This window comes from Apis cerana, linkage group LG1 (genome assembly GCF_029169275.1).
Source record: "Apis cerana isolate GH-2021 linkage group LG1, AcerK_1.0, whole genome shotgun sequence".
In the NCBI taxonomy this organism is placed as follows: Eukaryota; Metazoa; Arthropoda; class Insecta; order Hymenoptera; family Apidae; genus Apis; species Apis cerana.
In genome coordinates, this window is record NC_083852.1 from 10,383,539 (window position 1) to 10,410,480 (window position 26,942).

The 26,942-nt window shown below is 32.7% G+C and overlaps 2 protein-coding genes across 15 annotated transcripts; one reads left to right on the forward strand and one right to left on the reverse strand.

Annotated features, from left to right (window-relative positions):
- Window positions 1–7: 7 nt before the first annotated feature.
- Window positions 8–3,615, forward strand: LOC107997572 (myoneurin). Its single transcript, XM_017056265.3, has 2 exons — window positions 8–468; window positions 686–3,615. Exons 1-2 carry the CDS (start codon window positions 169–171, stop codon window positions 2,468–2,470), a joined length of 2,085 nt encoding a protein of 694 aa, XP_016911754.1. The 5' UTR covers window positions 8–168; the 3' UTR covers window positions 2,471–3,615.
- On the reverse strand, window positions 3,082–26,905 carry LOC107997561 (kalirin). 14 transcript variants are annotated; one of them, XM_062070831.1, is made up of 35 exons: window positions 26,673–26,905; window positions 25,689–25,979; window positions 25,385–25,498; window positions 24,981–25,305; window positions 24,183–24,841; window positions 23,833–23,943; window positions 23,424–23,519; window positions 22,688–22,866; window positions 22,402–22,549; window positions 22,110–22,301; window positions 21,830–22,033; window positions 21,412–21,696; window positions 20,982–21,308; window positions 20,454–20,865; window positions 20,079–20,317; window positions 19,582–19,883; window positions 19,244–19,490; window positions 18,646–18,837; window positions 18,183–18,446; window positions 17,751–18,107; window positions 13,532–14,018; window positions 12,127–12,199; window positions 11,468–11,993; window positions 10,897–10,980; window positions 10,358–10,824; window positions 10,114–10,273; window positions 9,752–9,979; window positions 9,476–9,667; window positions 8,866–9,098; window positions 6,732–7,032; window positions 4,947–5,487; window positions 4,498–4,882; window positions 4,028–4,366; window positions 3,737–3,929; window positions 3,082–3,297 (listed from the first exon to the last, which is right to left on the reverse strand). In XM_062070831.1, the coding sequence occupies exons 2-35, from the start codon at window positions 25,947–25,949 to the stop codon at window positions 3,190–3,192; spliced, it is 9,231 nt and encodes a 3,076-aa protein (XP_061926815.1). In that variant the 5' UTR covers window positions 25,950–25,979; window positions 26,673–26,905; the 3' UTR covers window positions 3,082–3,189. The 14 variants fall into 14 exon arrangements, with proteins under 14 accessions (XP_061926815.1, XP_061926821.1, XP_061926834.1 ...); XM_062070837.1 differs by lacking the exon at window positions 26,673–26,905 and adding an exon at window positions 26,152–26,652; XM_062070850.1 differs by lacking the exon at window positions 23,833–23,943.
- Between the last annotated feature and the right edge of the window lie 37 nt (window positions 26,906–26,942).

Here is a 26,942-nt window from a genome sequence, read left to right on the forward strand (position 1 = left end):
TCAGTAGCTTTGCTTTTCGCGCCTTAATTATGCCTAACCTGTCTTAAATATACACATCTTTCCAACTTCTTTTTTTAAGTAAAAGATAAAACTTCTTTGGAATTTAAAAACTGTTTAATCTCTTTTTTTATTACATTGTGAGTTCTATAAGATTAAGATTATTGAGTAATGGAGGAAGTAACCAAATGCAGGTACATCGATTGTGTCGACACACGGGAAAAGGAGCAAATACTTCATGAACTTCCCGTTTGTGATACCGGTCTCTGTGTGAGGTGGTTGATCAACAGTGGTCACGTGGATCTAATTGGAAGTGATCTGGATGCTTTACGGTCTATGAAATTTTTCGTTTGCAATAATCACTTTACGGAAGATTGCTATCTGAGTAAAGGTACCCTAAAAGAAAATGCAGTCCCTTCTCCACATTGGAGTGCTGTTTCAAGAAAATTGAGGAATTTGAAAATAAGACGGGTAAATATTTTTTATACTGTCTATTTATTTCTGATTCTTATCTTTAAAGCATTCCGTAATGTAAACGTAAAATATTTAAAATTATTACATTATATAATTCTAAAATAAAATATTGAAATATAAAATAGAATCTAAATTAACATAGATGAACATAAATAATTCAAAAATTGTTCATTCAATAATTTTATATCATTATATTTTTTTCATTAAATTTCAGAAAATTCATTTAAACGGTCAAGAAGGTTCTATGGAGGAAGTAGCAACAGATCAAGTTACAGAAAAAAATGTTCCATCTGAATTTGAAGTGGATCAGTGGTGTAGAACATGTGCGACCAAGAAACAAAATCTTGTAAGTATGATGACCAAGGGAAAAGGCACAGATATGAGCCTTCTATCAAAATTGAAACTTTTAATAGAAATTGATGATGAAGATGCTTTACCAACAAAGATGTGCGATGAATGTGTTGAGAAGTTGGAACAGTCTTTTAAGTTTTTTCAACAGATTTATGTAGCAGACAATACATTGCGTCATGTGTTTCCAAATTCACGATCCACCAATGCACCTAGAAAACCTCTTTATTCGATTGGTGAACATATGAGAAATGAACAAAAGGAAAAAGAAAAAGAGAAAGAAAAAGAAAGAGAAAAAGAAGAAGAACAACAACAGCAGATTCAAGATCATGCTCCAAAAGTTACTCGTGGTATTTTTAGACGAGGTCGAGGTAGACCACGTACTAGAGGATATCCTACAAGATCTAGAGGAAGGCCAAGAACTGTTCACTTACCGCTTTCAGTTCCAAGTCCTAATCTAAACAATAATACCGTAAATGAAACCAGAGTAAATGAAACAATATTAAAAAATGAATCTCAAAGTGTGACTCATGATGAAGAAAGACAAGGTAACACAGTATTTTCATTACTTACTGATACATGTCATAGTGATGAAGAATTAGATTGGTCAGATGTATTAAAAGTCATGAGTGATCAAAGGTATCAAGTTGTTTCTAGACAAGAAACAGAATCAAAATTAGAAGAAAATATACAAAAGGAAAAAACAGAGGAACAAGTAATTCAACCAGAAATAATGTTACAAGTAGAAGTGACATCGGAGACAATAAAAGAAGAAAGAAATACAGAAGCAGAAATTGAAGTTAAAGTAAAAGTAGAGGAAGAGATAGAGGTGCAATCTAATGTGACAAAATTAATTATAGAGAAAGAAGTTCAACGAATACGTTGTGAATTTTGCGACGAATCATTTAAACTTAGACGTCAGCTACAAACACATTTATTAACCGATCATTCTCAATTATCCGAACATATGTGTATAGATTGTCTAACTTGTTATGAAAGTGAATCGTTATTAACAAAACATCGTAGTTTACGTCACGGAGATCGAAAATATCATTGCGAATATTGCCACGAAGTATTTCTCGAAAAAAAGATTTTAAGGGAACACATTAAGAAATGTCAGCCACACGATATACTACATTATTCCTGCGATTCGTGTGGAGTAACATTTATCTCTAAAGAAGAGTTAATTGAACATATGGAAAATCATCCAGAAAGTTCGATTGTATCATCGCACATGAATCTTGATAATTTGCAAAGTACCGATAATACATTAGTAACATCTTCAAAGCCCGTAATAAAACTCGAATCAGAATCTGAATATTGTTCCGTTTCAACTTCAAAAAATACAAATGAAATTTCAGAATCGAATCCAGGTGAAAAAAGCAGCACAATTAATTCAAGTGATACATGTGAAATTAATATAGTCGAGGAAACACAAGGACTGATTGATGAAGAGTCGATAGTGATGTGTCCGGATTGTAACGAGCAAATGCATAACACAGTGGAACTTAGTATCCATCGAATGCGTCGTCATTCGATGAACAGGAAGGATGCTACGTGTCTTCTTTGCGATAACAAATCATTTTCTTCATTAGATGAATATGAACAACATGTACTTGATCATTGCAAACGATTAAGAATATCACCATGATAAAATGAATTTTTCTTTATTACATAATATCGCGTCAGTGATAGATTTAATCTATTATATTGATTCATTATCAGTTAAAAAAAAATTTCGATCATATTAGATACAATTAAAGGATATCAAAGTTAATCATTTTATTAAAATATTGCACATTGTGTGCGTTTGTATTTTGTAGAACCTTATCAATCTTATTTCTTATTATTATATGAAACAAGAAATATATTTTAATCGAAACATATTTAAAATAATCGAGCAACTCGATCATTTTTTTTTTAATTTATCTGTAATATTGAGTAAATTACGTAAAAAAAGTACAAAAATCTGAGGGTAAAAATCTGTTATGAGACAGTGTGTCACATTCACGATAATGATATGAATTGTATAAAGAATAAATGCATCGATAGAAATAGATTTCTATACGAAATGTCATGACATACAGCACGTTTGTAATGTAATGTAACGTAAATGTGTTTCTTTCATTTCATTTCATTTCATTTAAAAATTTGCACGCGCGTGTGTGTATATGTGTAAGTTCTGTTTAATATATACGTATATATGTAAATAACATAGAGCGTGTATGAGCGCGACAGTAAGAATATCAATACGCGCGCGAATGCAACGGTGAATCGTAATTGTTGTTTATTATTTACAATCGGCTGAGTTTAGCCGGTAGCTTTTAAAATTATTCATCAATAAATATGTCTTTTTTGAACTATAGTAATTTAAGAATAAAAACTGCTATTTCGATCCTGATGATGTTTTGAGCGGTGAGCACGGCGGTCAATGAATGCAACCATTCGAGAAGAAGGAATCGTTGCACCAATTGATATCTGAAACAAAAATCGACGATTTAATTCTTGATAAGATTATCAAAAGATTTGTATTAGATTAGTTTGAATGTTGCTTAATTAGTTATTAAATTAGCATTGCTACTTATATAATAGATCATCAATACAAGATAAAACTGATATATTTCTTATAATTTAAAATCAAAAATTCTTATAATAAAAAATCAACAATTATACAAGCGCAATATTTGAATCAACATAATTTTAATTCTAATTGGTGATAAAATTTTAATTTTATAAATTATCTTGAATATAATTTAACTGAGACTGTAAAATACAATCTTTTCTGTACTTCTGTAATCGATCATTTTTTTCTTTGTCAGTTCATATAACCGATTGGCAAAGCTAATTCCATTGTTATAAATGTAATATAATTAATATAAATCAATAATTATAATATAATTAACATTCAATTGGTTACCTTAAACCAAGGTGATGATAGAATTAATTGAGCGGTTGCTCTGTCTTCTCCACGTAAACACAACAATGTTTCAAGAAGATTTTTTACATCGGATGATATATCTTTAAAATATTCATCAGGGAAACAAAAATCGCATTTTAGTATGTTCGCGGTAGTTTCTTCAATGGAATCATCCAAAAATGGAGAAAGTCCGCTGCACAGATGGAAAATTTCGTAAATGTAACGTTAACCGATAAAAATTCGTATTTTTGTATTACATATAAAAGTTTTATAGGTTAATTGTGCACCTACCTTAATAATACATAAAGAAAAACACCGGCAGCCCACATGTCTGTATAGGATCCTGTTGGTTTACCGAGAACCGATTCTGGAGCTGCAAATTCCAAATCAACTGGAGGAACAACTTCATCCAGTGGTACCGCTCTGACAGCTTCACCAAGATCTATTAGTTTTACAACACCAGTTTTCTCATCAATTAGAACGTTTTCTGGTTTTAAGTCTAAATGAGCTCGTTTACGTGAGTGTAACCAGTATAATGCTGATAGTAGTTGACCGGTATATTTTGCAACAGTCGCTTCGGTATATTCAATTTGTTCGCCAAGATAAATAAACAATGTGGAACCCTTGACCCTGTACGCGAAAATAATAATAAAAGAGATTCAATATCGAGACAAAGAACCGTGCTAATTTTTCAAACCGCAATTAATCAAATAATGCAAAAAAAAGAAGAAAGAAAAAAAACAAAACGAAAAAATACTGACAACTCTAAAACGATAGTATCGATATCCGGTTGAGGTGTATCCTCGAAAAGTGCAAATGCTCGAACAATATTATCATGGCGTATATTCCTGAGAAGATCATACTCGGCACGAGTTAACGATAGCGGTTGCTTCAATCGAGATATTTGTTTGAGTGCTACTTCTCGGTCGAATCCTTTTTCCTTTGCACAGCATACTCTAGCAAATCTACCAATTCCTAATTCTTCCAGCTCGATATATTTGTTATTAAATTGTTCAATTTCTATATTTTTCGTTACTTTTTTTCTCGAATCTGACAATGTTACAATCGACGAGGTTTCCTTTATCGTTAATCCGTTTGATCGATTGCATTCGATTGTATCACACCAAGCGTTTGTCGTATCGATACCTACGGTGAAAAAGATATATATTAGTTTTTTATTTCATCGTGTATTATGTATACAACAACGTACCTACGATACTGAGGGGAATTTTTGCTGAACAAGAACCCGTTTCATGTTCGACGCGACAGTGGTAAATCCCGGAATCAGAAGGAAGGCAAGGAGCAATTTCGAGACAAAGGGAATCGTTCGTTCGGTAAAGTCGATATCGATCGCTTTCCTCGATGTCACATCGTTGCCCCTCCTTTCTCCAACGTACGACTGCTCGTTCCACGCGGCGAGCTTCCAGTACGAGCCGAGCCACGCCACCTGCCGTCGCCCTGATCGAACACGGAATAGTCAAAATCGCGGGAGGACCGTTCTCTTCCGCGCACATATCTTGCGGAAGACGGACGTTCTCTCCCTCGGAATCGATTCTTCGCGGACGGAAAGACCATGCGCGGCTGATCGATGAATTTGGAACGAGACTCGCCGGAATCCAGAATTCCTCCTTTTTTCCGATTACCGGAGAGACGATTAGCCCTGGACCATCCACACGGAAGATCTCCAATTCTTCTCCAGCATGTAATTTGCCCCAATCTGCGGTTAATCTTACTCTGCTTCCTGGAACGATCTACGGAATCTCCCGGTTAACTTAACGAATCTTTGATCTTTCCTCGATCATGCACCGGTTCATCGATATCTTTCACACCCCACTCCCGTTGACCACCATCTCACCATTCTCTCTTGATCGTTTTAATGTTCGAAGCGTTTCATCTATCCAATATCTTGCGACATATTATTAAACAGCAAGCACTCGATGGCAACAGTGAGCAGCAACAGTGACCCAACACTTAATAAATACAGCTAGCGAAATATATCGTAATAAAACTGCAGAAAACTACGGTGTTTAGCAATAGTGTATAGCAATAGTGATAGGATATCAACATACAAAATTGGAAAAAGGGTTCTACCAATATTTAAAATAATAATAATAAATTAATATCGTGAACATAATAAGATAAATAATAACATCGACGATGATAATAATATAAGATAATAAAGAAAATCTACAATAATTATTATGAATTGTATTCAAAAAATGTAATCATGACGACAACAATAAATGTAATAACGACGATAACGACAATGACAATGACGAAGATGATGACAATGACGACGACGACGACGACGACGACGACGACCACGATGATGACGACGACGACGACGATGACGACGATGACGACGATGACGACGACGACGACGACGACGACGACGATGACAACGATGAAAACGATGACGACGACGACGACGACGACGACGATGATTATGATGATGCTGATGATGATGATTATAATGGTGATGATGATTATGATGATGACGACGAAGATGATGATAATGACATAACGATTGGAATGTAATATTAAAAAATGAAAACAAATGGAAGGGAAGGCAGTAACGATGCAAGAAGCAACAACTACAGAGTTAACATGTTTGAGAGCGTTTCATTTTGATGTAAAATATGTACAAGGTAATACTGGTTTCGTGAATAAGAATAACAAATCGTCAAAAGTAATCAGAGCCTGTAATATAATGAGTGCAGTAATATTGCACGTTGAGAAGAGATATCAACGAGAAATGATACATTTCATTATTTGCACTATTTGTCTCACAATCAATGGAAACGGTGAAAATAAAAAAGTTGTTACCGTACCAACGAAAAATTATATGACAGAGATCGAATAGCAACAGGCATCAAGAGGAAGAGAAAGAAGAATCCTTTTGCTGCAATTGCAAGAATTCTAATTACGAATAAAGACAAATAGAATTGTATATATAAACTTAAGAAATAATAATAATTTCGATATTATTGCTCACCGGAATAGAGTTGTTGCGAACAGGTGATCGTGGACGTAGAGTACTTCTGAATCCCTCAAGAAAGTTCAGTCTGCTTTTGCTAGGACTTGGCGATTGTGAAGAATCCTGATCCAAGCCTCCAGTACGAGGTCGCTGTAAAACCGATGTTGTCGTAGCTGTCGCTGCTGCAGCTGTAGCTAATGCTTTTGAAGAGGTAGTAGCAGCGATTTCATTTCTCCGTTCTTCGTTCGTTTTAGACATGTTCGGTATTGTTGATGAAAGTACATTCCCTCGACATGGAGAATCCGGACTCACGCCACGACTGTACGCCAGCAAATTATAAATAAAATTCAAACACGGTACTGCATCTATGAAAATACACTTTTTGTCGCATCGAGTTATTATAACTCGAACAAGATATCATAACTCGAATCAACACTCGGATAGTTCAATTTCAAAGATAAAGATAAACGATGATATTCAAATTTTGTCATAATAATGCATTTAAAATTATACTGATTTACTTTATAAAAATTTTTTTTTGGGAGATAATAGGGAGAATAAGGGAATTCCTTTTGAAAAAGATAAATCCATTGCTTAAAATGTTTAATAAAGTATAAAGCAACTTGAAATTTTAATTAAGATGTAAGATGTCGATGCAATACCATGTCCTTGTAAAAAAATGATAAGAAAAACCAAGCTGTTAGTCAAACGACGAGTAAATAGTGTTAAATAGGCGTAGGAAAAGGATGCATCACAATTAGAATGTTGACCAATGTACAATTTATTCTAAACAAAATGTTTACGTTTCTCGAGTTTTACTTTACGTCGTCCTTCATGAATGCACATTTATGTACAGCATACTATCCCCCGCATTCGTTCAATCTTGCAGTTATAAACATTATTAAAATTATTATACACTTGCAGCGTTACGTCGTTAATAGGTAATATAGCTTTTGGTGGGGGTGAGTCAGCATGTTGGACATGCTCGCTTGGCTTGATCATGCGTCATTTATTGCGTGTAATGTTTACTCTTACTTTACATACGCGTGATTATCCGTGCATTGTACATACAGATACGCGCATGTAAATTTTTCATTACGTGAAAATCAGTGAAACGTGCTTCCATAAACAATAAACAATAGGATTGAAAAAATTGTTTGAGCCAAAAAGACACAGCAGTAGTATATAGTCTCATTCGTTGTTCAATCAATTTTGTTTTTTAAAAATCGTTCCTTCTTATCAAATTTTTGTAACAAAATCTGTCTCGCCCCCACCCCTTCCCTTTCCAGCGTAATCTCTCACTCATTCTCTCTCTCTCGTACATCCGCACGCGCGCGTGTAAACGCGAAATACATGCAGTCACGCGACAGACACATATCTCACATAAACAGAAGCATGCAACAAACACACCTTTCCACTTTAATATTATTCTTTTGCAAACAAGATACCAAGGAGGTGTTACGAGGATGTAAATTGTGAGTGGGTACATTTCGTTATACCTACCCTTATCTGCACACAGATGTGCAACACAGTCGATAAATAACAGAATGCTTGATAATTTGTATCGTATCGTATCGTATCGTATCGTATCGTATTGTAACGTGCCGTATCGTAGAATGTCATATTGTACCGTACCGTATTGTACCGTACCATATAATATCGTATTGTATCGTGTATTAATGTACTGTATCATATTATATTGCATTGTATAGCATTATGTTCCAACGAACCATGACAAACACAGTTGTAGGAACGTTAAAAACTACTCCGAAGGAGGTAGGTAATTATTATAGAATATAGTAGGAGACGCTCTCGCGATAAAGCTACTCAGCAGCAATAGCGAGGTAGATTCCTGGACTGCAATGTTAAGGCAAACAAGAGGAAGCACGTCGCAATATGGTGAAAGAGTAATGTGTACATAAACTGTGTAATAAGAGAACACATTGTGAGATAAATTAGGAACAAAACGAAAGGAAAACAGAGATTAAAACGGATTTCGGTTTTAGGAGACGACTACGGTTCTCTAGCATATAGCGCTTCTGTATCTTTTCTTTATATAAAATATACAAAAATATTTCGGAACGAATCTTCACGGATCGAGCGTTGAAAGAGAGTCAATGTAATTCAGTGTGTTAGATAGAGTGACGCTTACAATGGATCTTTGGTAAGTTCCTTTTGGTAGGCAATTGGTGACTGTATCGCTTTAAGGAAGTCACGTTGGGTCTGCAGGATGGCAGTGATCGTATCTACCCACTCCTGCTTCCGTGGCCCATTTTCTTCTACTGCGCTACAAGAGAATCCAAGGCCAGGTTTTCGAGGATCTGTTGATCGAATTATAAACTTCTCCGAATCATCATAACATTCTTCCAAACTCATTTTATTCACCTGTATAAAATGAAATATTCATCTTATTCATTATTAAATATCGTTTTTTCATTTTTTTTTCAATTAATATATTATACATAATATTATTGATATTAATTAACAATTATATCAATTTCTTTTTTTTAATGAAATTATAATATACTTGTAATTTCTATCGTTATATAAATAAAAATTATCGTTATATTACTCTTTTATAACAAATTAAAAATTTAATAAATAAAATAAAAACAATATTTTATTGATTTGCATGATTTCTCCCTTTTACTATCTTAATAAAATAATTAATAAGTTAACAAAATCGTAATATAAAATAGTTTAAGAAATATATATTATTAATTAATTAAAAATATTGAGCAAATTTAACGATAGTTTTTTACCTGAATATGAGCCTTGTAAATATAGACAGGATTGGTGAATTGTGTCTTTTTTCCGACAGCCTCACTAAAAATAATATTTTGTTCGAACAGGAAGACTTGCCATTCTTTTTCCTTACTAGGTAAATTCGAAGAAAATTCTGAGACTAAAAGTGGTCCGTGCAATAATAATTTTCCTTGCGCTGTAATTTTTCCCTAATAAAAAAAAAATAAATAAAAGATAATGGAAGATATTAATATAATCGAATTATTATTTTATATCAAGATAAGGATACTTACATCGAAACCTTGAAGTCTTGCAACATCCATCATGTCATTGGCCGCTTTTGGAATAATACGCATTACATGAACCGCTGCTCTAAGTCCTTCGATTTCCGAAATTCTTTGAGTTCGTTCGGTAAGTCTTAATGCCTCTCGAAGAAGAAGTTGATACTTTGTGATTCTTTGAACCGGTTTGATCAAAAGATCGCATAATTGTAATCGATGTCCGAGCTTTTGCCTCAAGTCCTAGACAATAATAATTGATAAGAATAAAAAAAAAAAATAAAATTAGCAAAGTATCAGAATTTTTAAAAAAAATTAAAAAATTTTTTTATATAACATATATAATAAGATTTAATTTAAGTAATTTGTATATCTACCTCGAAATAGGTATCTATATACTCAGAAACAATATACTCGGAGACTGGTTTGTTTTGACAATAAACAACATACATATGTAACTTCCTTTCGTATCGCTTAAACAACGGCCCAAGCTCTTCCGGCCGTTCCAAGCAACGTTCCAAAGCTTTCAGAAAGAAACTGTATATAAGAATAAAAATGAACGAAATGTTCAGTTTATACGATGTTACTATAAGTAGACGAATAATAAGAAGAAAAACTTACTCTCTATGCCATTCGTAGATTGCCTCTATGTTACCAAAAACCATTTTGTCTTTTCCACCGCGTAAATCATCTGGCAATGGCACTTGAGATTCAGAATCTCGCATTAACGCCATGTATCCTTCAACTATTTGCTTTAAATCATTTACATAATCTTTTTCTGTCTCCACTAATTCTCGAATAACGAATTGTCGTTTTACTAGCACTGCACTCTCCAAGTCGTATTCCTCCGAATTCCCGTGAGCAGGACTACTCGTTGTTCCTATCTTAGTTGTTGTTGTCGTTATCCCAGTCGCTACAGTTGCTGTCGCTACTGTTGTCATTATCGTCGTTGATGAAGTAATCGTGGTAGTAGCAATAGTTGATACTGCATCTTTGTCATAATCGTTATCCGCACTGCCAATGCTTGAATTTTTACCACTAGGTGTTCGCATCAGACTTTGCCTTTCTTGATTTTCCGTATGTTGTTCCTATTTTGTCCATATTCGATGCGAATCAATTTCAGATATATTATAAATTTAAATTTTATTTAATACACTTACCATTCTTTCTTTTACGATTTGTTCAATTTCAGCTAAATCAACCGTTGTGGCACCGTCAAGAATCTTCGTTGAACGTTCAGATGTCTATATATATATATATATATAAAATAGAAATCAATTTAAATATTTAATAAGAATTATATTTTTATCTATAAATTATATTGATTTATTTATACCTATTATATTATCTAAACACGCGAAACACAAAATTTTGAAACTGTATACTATGTCATGTATAGTAGTTTTATTTTTTTTAACTGTAATAAAAATTGGAACGCAACGCGAAATACGCTACGCTTATATTAAAGCAGTTTTCTTTGGTGCAAAGAATGAGACGTTCAAATTTCCTCACGTACGATTCATTGGTATTCATAACGTTTGCGGTCAAACGTTTGGACCAGGTAAAATAAATGAATTATAATAATGGGTGAAAGGTCTGAAGTTATTTTAACAGGGTAAAAAGAATTAAAAAGAGGAATTATAAAAAAAATTAGCGAGAAAAAATATTGTAGCTAAGATAGGTTAGAACAAAAATATATTAAAAAAGAAGAAAAATGAATATAAAACTCACTCGAGATTTTCCACAGCCTTCTGTTGTAATTGCAGACCCCGATGCTCCATTCGCAGTTCCTACAAGTATCGGTTCAGTGATGGGTTTCATCGGCGGAGGAAGTTCTAATTCGTCTTCGACATCGTCCGCTCCATTTTGTTCCGAATAAGTTAAAGCTTCTGTGTTATCGGGTTCCGGTACATCTTCTTCCAATTCTGGTTCCGATTGTTCGGTTTCTCCTTCGTCTTCTTCTCCCTCGATTCCTGGTTGAAGTTCAGTGTCAAGGTCCGCTTCAGAAGCAGATACACGCATAGAGGCAGTCGCTGTTGTTAACGCAGAGATAGAAATAGAAGCAGTTCTGGACGGTCGAGATTGTTCCGCACCAGTCGGTAATTTGAATCGTTTCTCCGAGACATTCTTCTTCAACCGATCGCCTGATGGCGGTACAATCGATGTCATCGATGTCGCTGTCGATGTCGTCGTTGGTGGTGATTTCTCGACTTTACCTTGACTAAGTTTACGCAATGGTGGAGGTAACCACTTTCTCCTATAAAAGGAAAAAAAATAGAAAAAAAACATCAGTAAATAGTACAATTATTTATCGTTTAAATACATTCGACGTTTTGTTTTTAAATTCATTAAAACATTTATAGATTTATCCTATGCATTTGCTTACTTACCCGCTAAAGCCACGCCTTTTGTTTCCTGGAGAATTTGTGTTCGCAGGAGTACTTCCATCGTTTGCAACATTTTCTATAAAAATATAAATAATATAAATCTCAAAATTGCTACGAATTGCTGAAGTGAACATTATGTAAAATAAAATGTGCAATTGTTTTTGATACATTAAGAATTTAATTATTAAAAGGATAAGAATTTAATTATTAAAATCATTTGATAATTGAAAAAATTGAAATCATTTGATGCGACTAAATATATTGTTTCATTATTTCATATATTTTTACAAGTAATAAAAAAAAGTAATAAACATACTTTCGTTAGCAAAGATCGATCAAATAACATTAAATTATATATATATAATTGCAAATAATAAATATAACATTAAACAGAACGTATGATGTATAATTTTTCTTTAATTAAATCTTTAACTAACACATTTAATAATCAATAAGTAATAAAATTGACCAGCATCTAGGAGAGGTTAGCGACCACAGATGTAAAGTATACTTAATGTATCAACTTTGTTTTATCGACATATCAGTTGAAGATTCAACCGGTCAAGGACACAGTTATCCCGGTACATCGTATTGATCCGACACGACCGACTCGGAGTACGCGTACAATAGACTTCTGTCAAAGAGGTAACCATTTTAATCGTAACGTATCAATGTCCTCACTATCTTTCGACTGATTTATTATCCGAAATTCCAATCGATTAATCTTTATACCCGAATTTATCGTTACATCCTTTATGCTCTGTTGTCTTCTAATTGTGTGACTTTATATTTTAATCAATAATCATTCATATCATATTTGAATGTAATTTCACTAGTATAATTATAATTTGTAAATAATAAAATGATCTTTGCTTTAACGGTATTGAATAATACTTGAATAAGTTTTAACTAACGATTCTATAAATGGTCAGAACTATCCCCATTCAACAAAAGGATTATCGGATCTTAGAATCCGTCAATCATGAGTAATTAAATATATTCAATTTGGAATCCAAGATTCTTTTATTGGTATTTAAGTATAAATAATTTAGAAAGAAATTTAATTCATATAATTTTTCTTTTATAAAAATATACTTATATTATGATTTTTATGATATGAAAATTTTTAAATCTATTGTTATTCCTCCGGTTCGTTGTCACTTGTTTTTTTTTTTCTTTATCATTAGGACAAAAATAAAAATAAATGCTCAAATTACCAAAGCAAATTCGAGAAATCCAATCATTTCTAATTAAAAATTACAATCTTAAATTTCCTCTATAACTGACTCCTCTTGAATTGCTGTCATTTATCACTTATTATTCTACATCAAACATTATTAACACTTGATCATAACACATCTACTTATGACGATCTACATTTTATTTTCATATAAAATAATCATCTCACCAGTTTCATCCGGCAACACAGGAACATTTTGAATCGGTAACACAGGTGTTATACTTGTTGTAATCGTCGACGAAGAGCCTGCTATTCCAGCAGCAGAGGATGCAGTTGCAAATCCTCCACTGGATGCGGTAGTTTGAACTTGACTACTCGATTGTTGTTGATAATGCAATTGTTGTTGTTGTTGCTGCTGCTGCTGCTGTTGTTGTTGTTGTTGCTGTCCTGGAACTTTCCTAGATGGTGAAGTTTTACTAGAAACCGGAGGGGGTTGTTTAAGCGCACTAGTAGGAACTAATCCTTCTGGAGGAGGATCAACTTGTCCTGGAGCAACTAGTAAACGCACGTGAGTCCACTCGGATGTATTCACACCGCTAATGTTACTTCCATTTTCTAATACTTCAACTTGTTGACCTTTCGTTACCGTCAACTCTTTCGAACCTGGTGCTGCAGAGTGATCGGCAATGACCCAAGTTACCTCGGCTACGCCGGTCTAAAACGAAAGGATATAAATACGAATATATTTTTCGCAACGAATATCATATTCACGATCGATTTATAATCGCGAATCAATATATTTATTCGTTACATGCTCTTCTTCTTGCATACGTGTGCACAAGAGTCGCCAATTGGAAAAATCCTTCTTGGATAAAGCGAAGTAATTTCACATTGAAACGATACATCGTAAATATTCTTGGTAAATATTTGGCCTCTCGATCTTTTCTCGTTTTTCACTTGTCATTGAATATGTTGTCAGCAAAAAAACGAAATAAGGCTAGAATTTCGTGTTTCTAGCAACTACTTACAACTGTATACCTGCAGCAGGTTTCGAATGAGAGCTTATAACGAATAAATATTATATTTGGAAATTTGAAAAATGGAGGAATTGTTTTTTTATAGTGACGAAAAAACATTTAAATGAAAACACGCAAAGGACACACGAGTAAAAGAGACGAAAGGAAGGGATGGAAAAGAGGACAGAGTGCACGATCGTCTTTGACTTTGCGGTCCAATGGACCGTTTAATGGATTATTCTAGCTTCGGTGATTTCGATTTGATCGAAATAGCCTTGTCTTTGATAAAGACATATATAATACTAACTTGTTTTTTTCGAAAAAAAAAAAAAAAAAAAAGCGACGAATAAACGTAACGAAATATACATTTTAAGTTTAAGAGTTTTTGCGTCTTATCATTGCTGTATATTTGCTCTTATCTTTTGAGTCAATTCACACGATTCACTTTGCAAACTTCTTCATCGATTTTTCTTTGATAACGAATTATCGTTCACGTATATTTTTAATGCGATTGAGAATTTTTGAATTGAATTTTTTTAGACAGACAAATAAAGAGATCATTAGTTAGTTAAAAATCAACAATAATTTTCTATTCACATTGTTACGTAAAATAAATTTTTAAATTAAAAGTTAATTCGATCAATGAAATTTAAAGATTTAAATGTTTACGAGATATGATGTATATAAGAATACGAAAATCAACAAATACAAGCTATGGAAGGATTACTATGAACCGTGATGATGGTTCTAGTTATAAAGCCGAGAGTCAAAACAGAGAGGTCGACCGCTTTCGCGTCGCATTCCACCGACGAAAATAGACTTTTTCCACGTGCCAAATTTTACCGATCCTCTTTGAATCCTTCCAATGCTCCCAACATTGCTAACACTCTACCAATGTTGATTAATCGTTATCATGAAACGAATCAAAATCGTATTCCACTAACAGAGCGCAAAAAGTTTATCAACAATCGAGAATCGTTATTCGTTTATTTTTCCAAGTGATTCATTCTGCAATTGTTAGATTATGTAATATCCGTTTTCCAAGGCAAAAACCGTTTTACCGATATTACACGTATAAGAGTTTACGTTCGAATCTAACCATAGATTCGAGTGTAGCGATCAATCTCGGCAACAAGCCAATTTCAACTTGGCGTCGAATCGTACGATTCGTGTTGATTCGATTCGTATCCGTAATGATTTCGAGGAAAACAGAGAGAAAATAGGGAATGAAAGGGGAGGGGGAGGGGGGAAGAAGGGAGGAAAGATAGGTTCTTGATATGTATAGACATCTTCGTCGGCCGTTCTTTCGTACAAAAGTCGAAAGGAAGAAGTAAACATCGATGACATCGAATATACATTCGATTAAAGTTTGAAAATTAGCAGATATTAAAGCGATATTAAAGCAATAATTTTCTTGTCTCGTTCAGAAAAAGATGAAATTTAACAAACGAAGAATATCATTTAGATATTCTATTTATTCTATTCTTTTTTTTTATGATGGAATTCAGAAACGAAAAAATAACAAAGATAAAAATAAAGATGACAATGAAAAAGTCAAAGCTGATGATCGAACAAATTTTTTAAATTTCATGAGTATAGAAATGACTGCGGATGTGGTTACGGATATGATTGCGGATGTGAATGCGGATACGAATTGACGACTGCATTTCCTTTATATATCGCATACTGAAAGAGTAAATTATGGATTTAAAAAATCATATATTTTAAGCACGTAACCAGAAAGGAGATTAATCAACGTTAATATCACACTTTTCAATCAGAGATTTTGTTTAATGTGTGAAAAGTTGAATCTCTCCCTCTCCCTCCCTCCCTCCCTCCCTCTCTCTCTCGTATTCTCTTTTACATTATACAATATCGAATATGAATTATTATTTCCGTCAGTCTTTAACCATTCAATAATAATTGTATCGATTCGTATTGTGCATCGTATCATCACATTTCCAATTATCCTATTGTATCGAGAAATGTGCGGAAAAACGTAGCATACAATGCGCTCGCGCAATTATGTGGGTGAGCGAGTACTTAAGTACCTGGGAAAGGGAGGGTTGACGGTGCAAAAGTCGAGCCTGGAACGAGCTCGGTGTGTCGATGGTATGCTGCCTAGAGAGGGCTGCATGTGGCGGAGTTACAGAACTCTGACGGAACCAAGGTAACGAGATCTTCCTGCGGGCTTTCTTCACTATTGTTGCAGGTTTTCCTGCTGGTGACGTCATGACAGTTTTACCTCGTGTTCAATTCACGTGCACGAATACGCAATAATCGTGTACAGTATAAGAAACGGGATTGAAGATGTTATTAAACGTACGAACGGCATGCTTTCTTTCTTTTTTTTTTCTTTCTTTTTTTTTGGTTAATCGTTCTTTTTCTCAACAGGTCAGAAAGTTTTATCCACCACCGATTCGTCACACTCACCATCGAGCGGATCCATTCGACCCAAGTGTCGCGCCCGTACTGATCCCGTTACCTATCGTTCCTCGTATCCTCGCCCTCCTCTCTACCTCACCCTCGCATACCTTACTACGTATTTCTCACCCTACCACCCTATCACAACCACCCTACCCTCTCACTTTTCTTCCATCATACCCTCTCGTGTATGTATGCGGCGCGATCGCGCTTGCTCGCATTTCGATTATTCTCGAACCCCACCCAACGATATTCTCACGATATTCTCGCTTCTCGTCGCTATCGTTACCCCACTACCAAACATCGAACAAATCAAGGAAAGAATCGTTCATCGTTATTATTGCCTCTATCTATCGATAATAGTTCTCTGTTTTAGCGCTTTTCTATCTTTGACCCTGTTCACGGATCTTTCTGTTTACTGTTCTATCTATGATTTATATACACCTGGTTCCAACAAGTGACAAAAATCTAAATCTAATGATGATAACATGTTCCCAGAACGTCTTTTTTTCATCTTCCGTGTTTCATATTTTGAAATCGGAATCAGATCGACTCGTTTCTTTATTATTATTCTTCATGTTAATTTTATCATGTTATCATCGACGGAATATTTTCGTTCTTTTCTAATTATTTAAACTTCGAATTATTGAAAATATTTTAATGATGTATTGTCATTTCTTATTAATAAGTAACAATTTTTCTAATTTTAGTTTAGAAAAGTATATTATAAAATATTGAAATATGATCAAGTATTAAGTGGACGTCACGAATGATCTAAATTAATTCCAAATTTCAACATTCTTTTTTTTTTTATGAATTTCACGAATTCTATGTTTAGAAATGTTCGTAACATCTTTTTGTTTTTTTTAAACAAATAATATATTATCAAAAACAATATCTAGATAAGTTACAAAATAATCATTAAATAAATTTTTGCAAAAGAGTGGTAACAAAAGAGAAAATAGAATAATAAATAAGCGAAAACTAAATTAAAATATTTAACTTACCTTATCTGAGTCTGTAGTATTAGTAGAACCAAAAGATGCCAAAGAATTTCTATCTAAATTCTCAACACTATCATCCAAAGAAGTACATTCTTCGAGATCTCTACTAGATCGTTGACTTGAACTTTTTTTCGCAGGACTCTTGGGCATACTTAAACTGAAATATGTTTCTTGAATAACTTCACGTAATCTTTTCACCCATAATTGCTTAGCATCCATTGAATTGGCTCGAAGAACAACGCGTGTATCGCTAGTCGGTGCACGACCTGTCCATACTGCGAATTTGCATTCGTCACCTTCAATATGTTCAGTTACACCCAACTCAGAAGTCATTAAACGACTTTTGTAAATGTATTTTACCTATATCATAATGATATCATAATAAAATTTATATATATTCTAAATGAATGCATCTCTAGTCAAATTTCTTTTTACCTTCCCAGCCGAATCTTTCACTTCTTTGCTAAAGAGCAGATACAATTCAAATAGAAATATGTGCCGATCTCTGCCTTTTCTAATCAATTGTTTAGGATCCCATACCGTAAAAGAATCCTGTAATACTACATCACCTAATGTATCTATTCTTACATCGCAACCTTCCAGCATACTTAAATGTAAGGCATCATTTGCTTTCTTAGGCACATTTAACATTACTTCAAGGCCGTCCTTTATTTCGCCCTGTCCTTCTTGGCAACAAGCCTAGATAATTTGTATAAGAGAAGACAAAATTAAACATATAAAAAAATATAAAAACAGAGAGAAACAAAAAAGTAGAAAAATTTAATTTAATTTAGATAAAACAATATTGTTAAATATTTGTGCTGTAAATTATACATGAATATAAATTTATAGATTTAATCAAATTTATAAAGAAAAAAGAGTAACCACTTTGTTATACCTGAAGATCTTTTAATAATAATTGATATTTTGTTATTCTTTGTACGGGTTTAATTAAATATGCAGCAATCGGATGTTCAACTCGATGTTTTCTTTGTAATTCTTCAAACCATGTCCCACCATGAGTAACTAATAATTGATTACTTTCTGGTTTATTCTTGCAATATGTCACATACATATCAAACTTAGGTGCCTAATCAATAAAAAAAAAAAATTAAATAATACTATTGCCAATTAAAAAGTTGTAGTATATAGTTAATCATCCTATAATATGATTAATTCAGTATTATATACACAGTACACATTCATTTCATAATATTGTATCAAAACTGTAAAATATAAAATGTAATATAATTAGAGAAATATATTGGAAATGTTAACAAAAACATAATGAAAACATTTTAAATGGAGCATTGTTCAAGCTTATTAAGTCGTGATATAGAAATCATTATAAAAATATCATATTATAAAAAAATTGTTGCAAAAATTGCAACAAATATTTTTAGAATACCATATTATAAGAGGATTAAATATATTTTATTGTTAAATCAACAAATTGAACTGAGAAAATTAAAAAAAATAAAAAATATAAAGTTTACCCATGTTACAAAACAATGTCCAACATCTTCGGGCATAGTTTCGTATTTTTCAAGTTCACGAAGAAATATGTTACTATGAAATTGATGAATCTCTTCCATATTACTAAAAATTATAGATTCTCGTCCTTGCAATCCGGATGGAACATTTCCTTTTCCACAACGTGTTTCTTCCAAGAAACATCGAATACAAGTTTCTAAATCTTTCACGTAAGTTCGTTCTGTTTGTAGCAGTTCAGCCATTATAAATCTGTGAATGCATAAGAATCGGAATCAATAATAAACATACATAACTGATCATTTAAATAAGTAAAAACTTAATATAAAAAAAGCAAACATACTCCTTTCGCCGTGCTGATCTTCTTTTTTCTTCGTTTAATTCTTTTAAATCTTTTCCTTTGATCTTTTCCTCGAGTAATGGATCGGAATTGCGATCGATAGAAAGATCCTTTTGACCATCGTCTGATTGAATTCCAAGATCTTCTTCAATTTGTGTTTTATAACAATCCATACGCGTACTAAAATCCTTATATCGTTGATCCACTTCAGCGACAGATTGTTTGATTGCGACTGCATGAGCATGTCCTTTCTCGACTAAATTATCAGCAAGTTGAATCAACAGCTTTACTCTTTCTCGTGTTTCCTATTACATAAATGAACGGAAAGATAAATAAAAAAAAAAAAAATTAAAAGAAGAAAAAAAGAATTATAAAAAAAAAAAAAAGAAAAAATAAAAAATGAAAAAGAAAATTCTGATCTTTTAAATGATAGTTTCTAGATTTGAAAAATAAAATGAAAAAAAGAAAAGAAAACAAAAACAAACAAAAATAAAACATACCTTCGCAGCACCTTTAAACTCATTGTGCTCGCGTAATAATTGTTCGTTTTCGATACGATTTTTACCAACGTTGGTATGTGTTGCTAGATATAATTCACCCGTTTCTCTAATCCATTCTAAAGCCTGTTTAGCACTACGCTCAAACAGAACATACTGATGACAGTGATCCAATCGTTTCTTACGTTGCGTCCAGTATTCGAGCACGCGATTCTCTTTACTAAGTAACTCCTCCAAAATATCTAAAATATTAGGTATTAAAATATATAAGCTAATTATTCTTAAAAATTTTTTATATCCATATTTGAAATATATAATATATCATAAAGAAAATTTAAAAAAAAGAAAAAAAAAGAAAAAAGAAAAAATAAAACTAACTTTTAACTTTATTCTCAGAACCAGCACTATTTGCCTGATAACTATAAAATTGAAGACTACGGTTCGTATATTTAAGAAATGTTTCCGCAGTTCGCCGGACTAATGTGCATGCTTTTAAAAATGCTTCTTTTTGTTCTTGATGTTTGCCAACAAGTGTTGGAACTTGTGTAGCTTTTTCACCAGAAGCACACCAATCTTCGTCTCTTTTATATTCACGTTCAAGACTATCTAATACAGAACGAACTTGTTCTGCCGTTTTGTAAAAATTAATGCTAGCTGTTACTAGTTTGTGTCTTTCCTCTGCACATGTCACAAGTTGTTGCCATCTTTTAGTTACATCCTCAGCCACTTCTCTTATACTCTTTGGGTCATAATGATTAGCACTCACTAGCGCATCTGCTCTGTGTTTCACCTAAAATGATCAATTTATATTTCTTTTTTTTTTAAATTTTCGTTTTTAAATTATTAGAAAAAATATAATTTGAAATAATTTACTGGAAATTGAAAAAAAAGAATATAAGTATGTACCTGAACAGCTGAAGTATGTGTTTTTTCTATAGCGACTTGAAACTGTTCGTGTTCTAAACGAAGCTGTTCTGCATCTTGAAGATTTTCCGGAACTCTCAAAGAAGCTAATAACATAGCTTCTCCATTACGAATCCAATTGGCAACATGTGTAGCGTCGGTTTGTAATTGAACCAATTGAGAAGCTTGTTCTAAACGAACTCTTCTCATCTCTGCTAAATCTTCCGCATCCATTTCTCTTTCGTTTAAAAATTCAAGAAGCACTTGTACTCTAGTCGCAGCACTATGTTGTCCATCTGCCATTATGCAAACTCCTGCTTGTTCCAACACCTATATTTCAAGATTTGATTTCAATTTTATCATAATTTTTATAATATCACAGAAATTTAAATATATGTATTCATATATTTAAAAATATATTCGCTATTTTTACCTGAGCAAGTTCTTGACCTTGTTGCAGAACTTGAAATGCGGTATTCTGCATATGAGCAACACCGTCATTATGAGCACGCAATAATTGTTCAGGAGAACCTTCTCGAGATGGGCCTTGCAATTCTTGTGCCCACATCTCTAATTGACCGCTCGCTTCTAGAGCATCTCTTTCAAATACACGTAGTCGTAAACATAATTCTAGTCTCAATTTTCTAGTAGCCCATAAATCTTCTAATTCCTGTCTTAAGCTCGCTAACCTATCTAATGCAGCTTCTACCGCGGATATCTGAAATATTTATTCGAATAATATTCTCTGTTTTTTCCAATAAATTATATATTTTTCATAAATATTCAAGTAACAAGAATTACATAGAAAAAAGGAAAGAAGAAAAAATAATAAATTGAAAGATAAAACTTACAGAGCCAGTAGTATCAGGAGCATCAGTAGATTCTCGCAATTCTCGGAGCAATGCTTCTCCCTGAACAATAGTCGATGCACATGCTTCCATACAAGAGGCTCGATGTTGTGCACATTGTTCCAACAATCTTTCTGCTGTTTCTAAATTCTCCGCCACTTCGTCTTGTTGTAATTCTTGTCGTAATTCGTCAACCCAACCACTTAACTATTAAAAATATCCATTTTTTTTTATATTTTTGACATTACCAATTCAGCACTATAAATCGTATTGTTTATTGTACCTCTTTTTCATGTGTATAAAATACAACTGCTAAATCTAATCTTCGACGACGTTGTTCGACTCTTGCCGCAAAGCTACTGACGTGAGCCTCTAATTCTTGCGCTACAGCATATATCTCATCAGCAGCACATTCACCAGTATGAGCCAATTCTTGTGCAGCAGTAAGTAGTTTGGTTGCATTTGTATATGTATTCTAAACAAATATAAAATTATTTATTCAATATTTTTATCATACATATTCATTTATAAATAATATTATAATGATAAATGTTACATATATATTGAGTTATTACCTGTGCGACATTTTCAAAATGTTCATGACTTTTCTGATATACTCTCGCTTTTTGAAGATTACGACCAACACCTGTATTCTTTCTAATAAAAACTTCACCGTGATTAGTTAACCAATCCAAAACTTGTTTCACATCTTCTTGAAATAATCTGTAAACGATTAATTATTACTATTATTATTATTAATTTGTAAAAAAAAAATAGAAAATAATTAATATATGGGAATTAGTATCATCTTCATAGAAAAACGAGATTAAAAAAGAAATGACGTGCAATAAATATGAATACCTTAACGCGAGTCGCTGATGCAATTTGACTTTTCGAGCATGCCAACGAGCTTCCAACGCCCTATGATGACCCAAAATTTGATGGATCACTGCCAATACATGAGACGCACCTTCGCTATAATCCGCAGCAGGATTCCCACTCATACCAGAATGCCCATCAATGCCATGTCCATCTTGACTCTGAATAAATCAATCATTTTATTTATTCAATCATTAAAATTTATATATCTCAAAATAATTTAAAAATTTACTTGTTACTTCACATGCACGTGCATTACTTGAATCAATGTACTCGTTTCCATAAGTATAACCTACAGTATATTACTCCAGTCTGTACAATAAAGATTGTATATGACTTTTTATAAATATAGAAAAGAGAAAGGAGAAAGAAAAAGCAAGAAAAGATAGAGGAAGATATTAAAATCCACTAGCCAAGAAATATTATACTCGAAATGTGTACGCGATGAAACATTATTTGGACGCTTCTGTGCAATCTAAAGCAATGAACATTTGTATAATGAAGAGTCATGAAAAGCCTCTGGCATGACATTTCATAGTTCATTTTATAATTTATAGCGTGATGTTATGAATATAAAAGCATGACATGCATATTCCATACGTTTTTTCCATCAAAATAATCTATAGGTGATTGATATAACATATAAATGTTGTTAAAATGATAAAGCAAAATAGAAATTAGTTTGTGCATAAACATTCGTGCACACCAATAGACGTACATGTTTTCTGGCTGTATGGTCTATCCCTTGCGGTTGATTACAGACTTGCACGAGATGATCCAGTTGATAAAGAAGCTTCTTACTGGTACTATGCACCTAAACAATAGGATTACCCAAAACCATATTTAAAGTTCTGCCATTCAATTCTGTTAAATATTAAAACCATGTTTCAGCTCCATAATTTATGATATTTATGAATCTACACAACGAAAAATTACAAATTACAATTTAATTCGTTTTCGTAATTGTCACATGATGCACCTCGGTTTCTTTACTCATTGGGTTAACTTTTACCATCTAATCCCTTATCTTTTTGAATTTTTTTTTCTTTTCATCAGACCCGCATACCAAGCAAATGACCACCGGTTAAAAGCTATTAAAAAAAAAAAAATGACTAATCGTTTCATACATAATCGATGCAAAATGTATCCGAGCTCGAACTGTGCGTCGAAACGAAGCCGTGACAAACTTGCAGCATTGAGCCTAGTCCACTCAAAAGTGCCTGATACGCGTCATATACCTGCCAAACATTATCGTCCTTTACTAAATATCACTCTGTAAACGATATTGCGAATTACGACGATGTCACATTTCGAAGTTACGTGAAAAAAATTTTTTATTTTCTTTGATTCTTCGAGACTGATTTCCTTCTTGGCAGAACTAAAGATGAATTATTATGCATGTTTGTATATGCATGATGTGAAAAAAAATTAAAAAAATATTATACAATATATTACAAAATATACAAACAAAGATCACCTCTGTATAAGCTTGACACATTGCTTCATAAAGAGTTTGATGCTGCCGTATATGAGATTCCAAAATCGGTATTTCGTTAGGTAGATTGCCAGCATCACAAGCTTGACTCCATCCTGCAACGCTATCAACATATTGTTCTGCCTTATGATGAAATACAACGCTTAAACTAAGAACCGCAGTACGTTCATCAAGCCCTGCTGCGAATTCTTTCCAAGCTCGATCTAGTCGGCCAGCTACTGCTCTTACGTGTCCGGCAGCATAATGTTGAGTTTCAAGCAAACGACTGGCCATCGTTAAAATCTTATTTATATTCACATAAACGTTCATAGAACTTATAGTGAAATGTTTGTGCTCTTCCTGTAAATTCTTAGCGAGTTGATAAGAACGTCCAATTTCAACGTAATTCGCTAAAAATCCTTCTCTATTGTGACAAATCCAATCGAACATTTTTTCACAATCTTGTTCAAAAAGTCTTAGTTGAAAGCACTGATCCAATTTCATCTTCTTAATATGCCACAACTGTAGAAGATGTTGTTGTGCAGCATGTACAGAATCTAAGTGTTGAATTACTAACGCGGCTAATGCTCGTCCATCAGGATCGGTGCCACCGGTTGCTCCACTTTCTATACTACCGCCTTCGCCACTACTCGCTGCTATATCTGTAACAATATTTATCATTATCATCAAATAATTTTTAATCAATTTATCAACAAATAGTTATTTTATATTTGATAACTAATTTATCAGTATAACATTAAAATTAAAATTAAAATTAAAATTAAAATTCGAAAAACTTACTATTATCGAAGCGTTGTAACAATCGCTGACCGATAACTTCAATTTCTTCTACCGGAACTTTCATAATTTTTTTCTTCATTTCATTATGCAAATCAATTCCATGTTTTGCTCCAGCTACATCGTCCGCAAAATCGTTTCGACTTAAATCCTCTTGTAAATCGTCTAATCTATCGAGAAGATCACTTGCTTGCCATGTAAAATCTTCTACAGCTAATCTTGTATCAATCCATTGAGCATGATCATATTGTAATGATCCATCTAAATCTGCTGTCAATTGTGATGGATCAATTACTTTTGTCAAAGCTTCTAAACTTATAGTATTTATCTAGAAAAGAAAGAGCATCAAAATAATTTTTTGCTTTGCAAACATATCTTTTATACTATTCTATTTTTATTTTCCTTACTTCAAAATTATATTTTTTTTGCTTGGCTAATGATGTCCGTTGTTTTTGCCAGAAATTTTCAGGTTTAATGATAAAAGCAACATGTATTGATCGATGAAAATGTTCATGCAATACCTAAAAATTTAAAAATTATTTATATTAATAATATATTAATATACAATACAATAATTATACAATAAATTAAAATATGGTACAAAGTTAAAAAAAAAATGCAAGCCAGGTTGTCAAATATAAATCATATTTTTGTTAAAATAAGAAATGAATATATTTGACAAATTAATAGATTATGATTAATATATAAAACCTTTAGTATTGGTTTGACAGAATCCCAAGTAGCACCACGCATATCCACAATCACAGTGAAACGTAAACCCCTAGCTTCATCACTGGGGACAGTCAATAAATATTGTAAAAGACGGCGATAATCTTCAGGTTTGGCTCTTTCACGTCTTGGTGTAGTAGGAAATAAAAGTACTGGTCCACCTCTGCGATCTCGGCTACCTGGCAGAATGGCCAAACGTTCTTGAAGCAAAGGTAAGACCTCTGCAGCTCTTGTTCCATCCATCTTGTCTATTTTTATTTGATCAAATTAAATCTATCAAATAATATTTGCTGTATTACTTTTGATGTTAACAAAATATATAATAATTATATAATAATTAAAACATATAATTATATATAAATATTTCATTCTTCAAAGAAAACACAAATTATTTATATATATACATATATATATATATATATTTAAATATAATTTAGAGTTTTACCACAATCTATCATGATTTCTTTACTATATCATGATATAACACCAAAAAATATTACAATGATTGAATATATAAATGAAATAAATTATTTTACACTTAATTCAATTTTAGAAAAATATAGTTAAAAAATGTATACACAATGCACAATAAATTTTAGAAATAATATGTATGTAAAATCAACATCATATAAACATTCACTTCATCTATCATAACTCTATTTGAACAAAAATTATAAAATTGTATGAAGCTTTGATAATCCCATTGTTAAAATCGTCATTATGACTTCAACCGTTGCTACCACTACTGTCACGTCATTGACGTAAAAAGTCATGTTAAACCGACACTAAATTCATTTAATAATATATGTATAGCAAGAAAACCGAATAAATAATTTCATATTTATTATATCCATATTCAGATTGAAATGTCTCTTTTGGTTTAATCCGTTTACTTAGTCTCATACTTTCGATCAGATCACGAATCATAAAGCACGACTGAATCAAAATGAACATTGTTTCGCTCACCCGTATGAAAGACCAATTTGATGAAATTTCGGTCGTTTCGATTTTCTTATTTGTACCATATATATATTCTTTGAATAAAACTCGTTGCGATTCATATTGTTCATTCACCGGTATTAAAACTTTTAAATTCACGATAAATACTAAGCTTCAAAATTACTTTCTGCCAATGGCAGTCTGCCATGTTCGAACTGGTACGAACAAGAAATTTTCAATGATCTTCTTCGAACATTCGATGTACAAATATTAATACTCATAAATGCCGAACGAGGG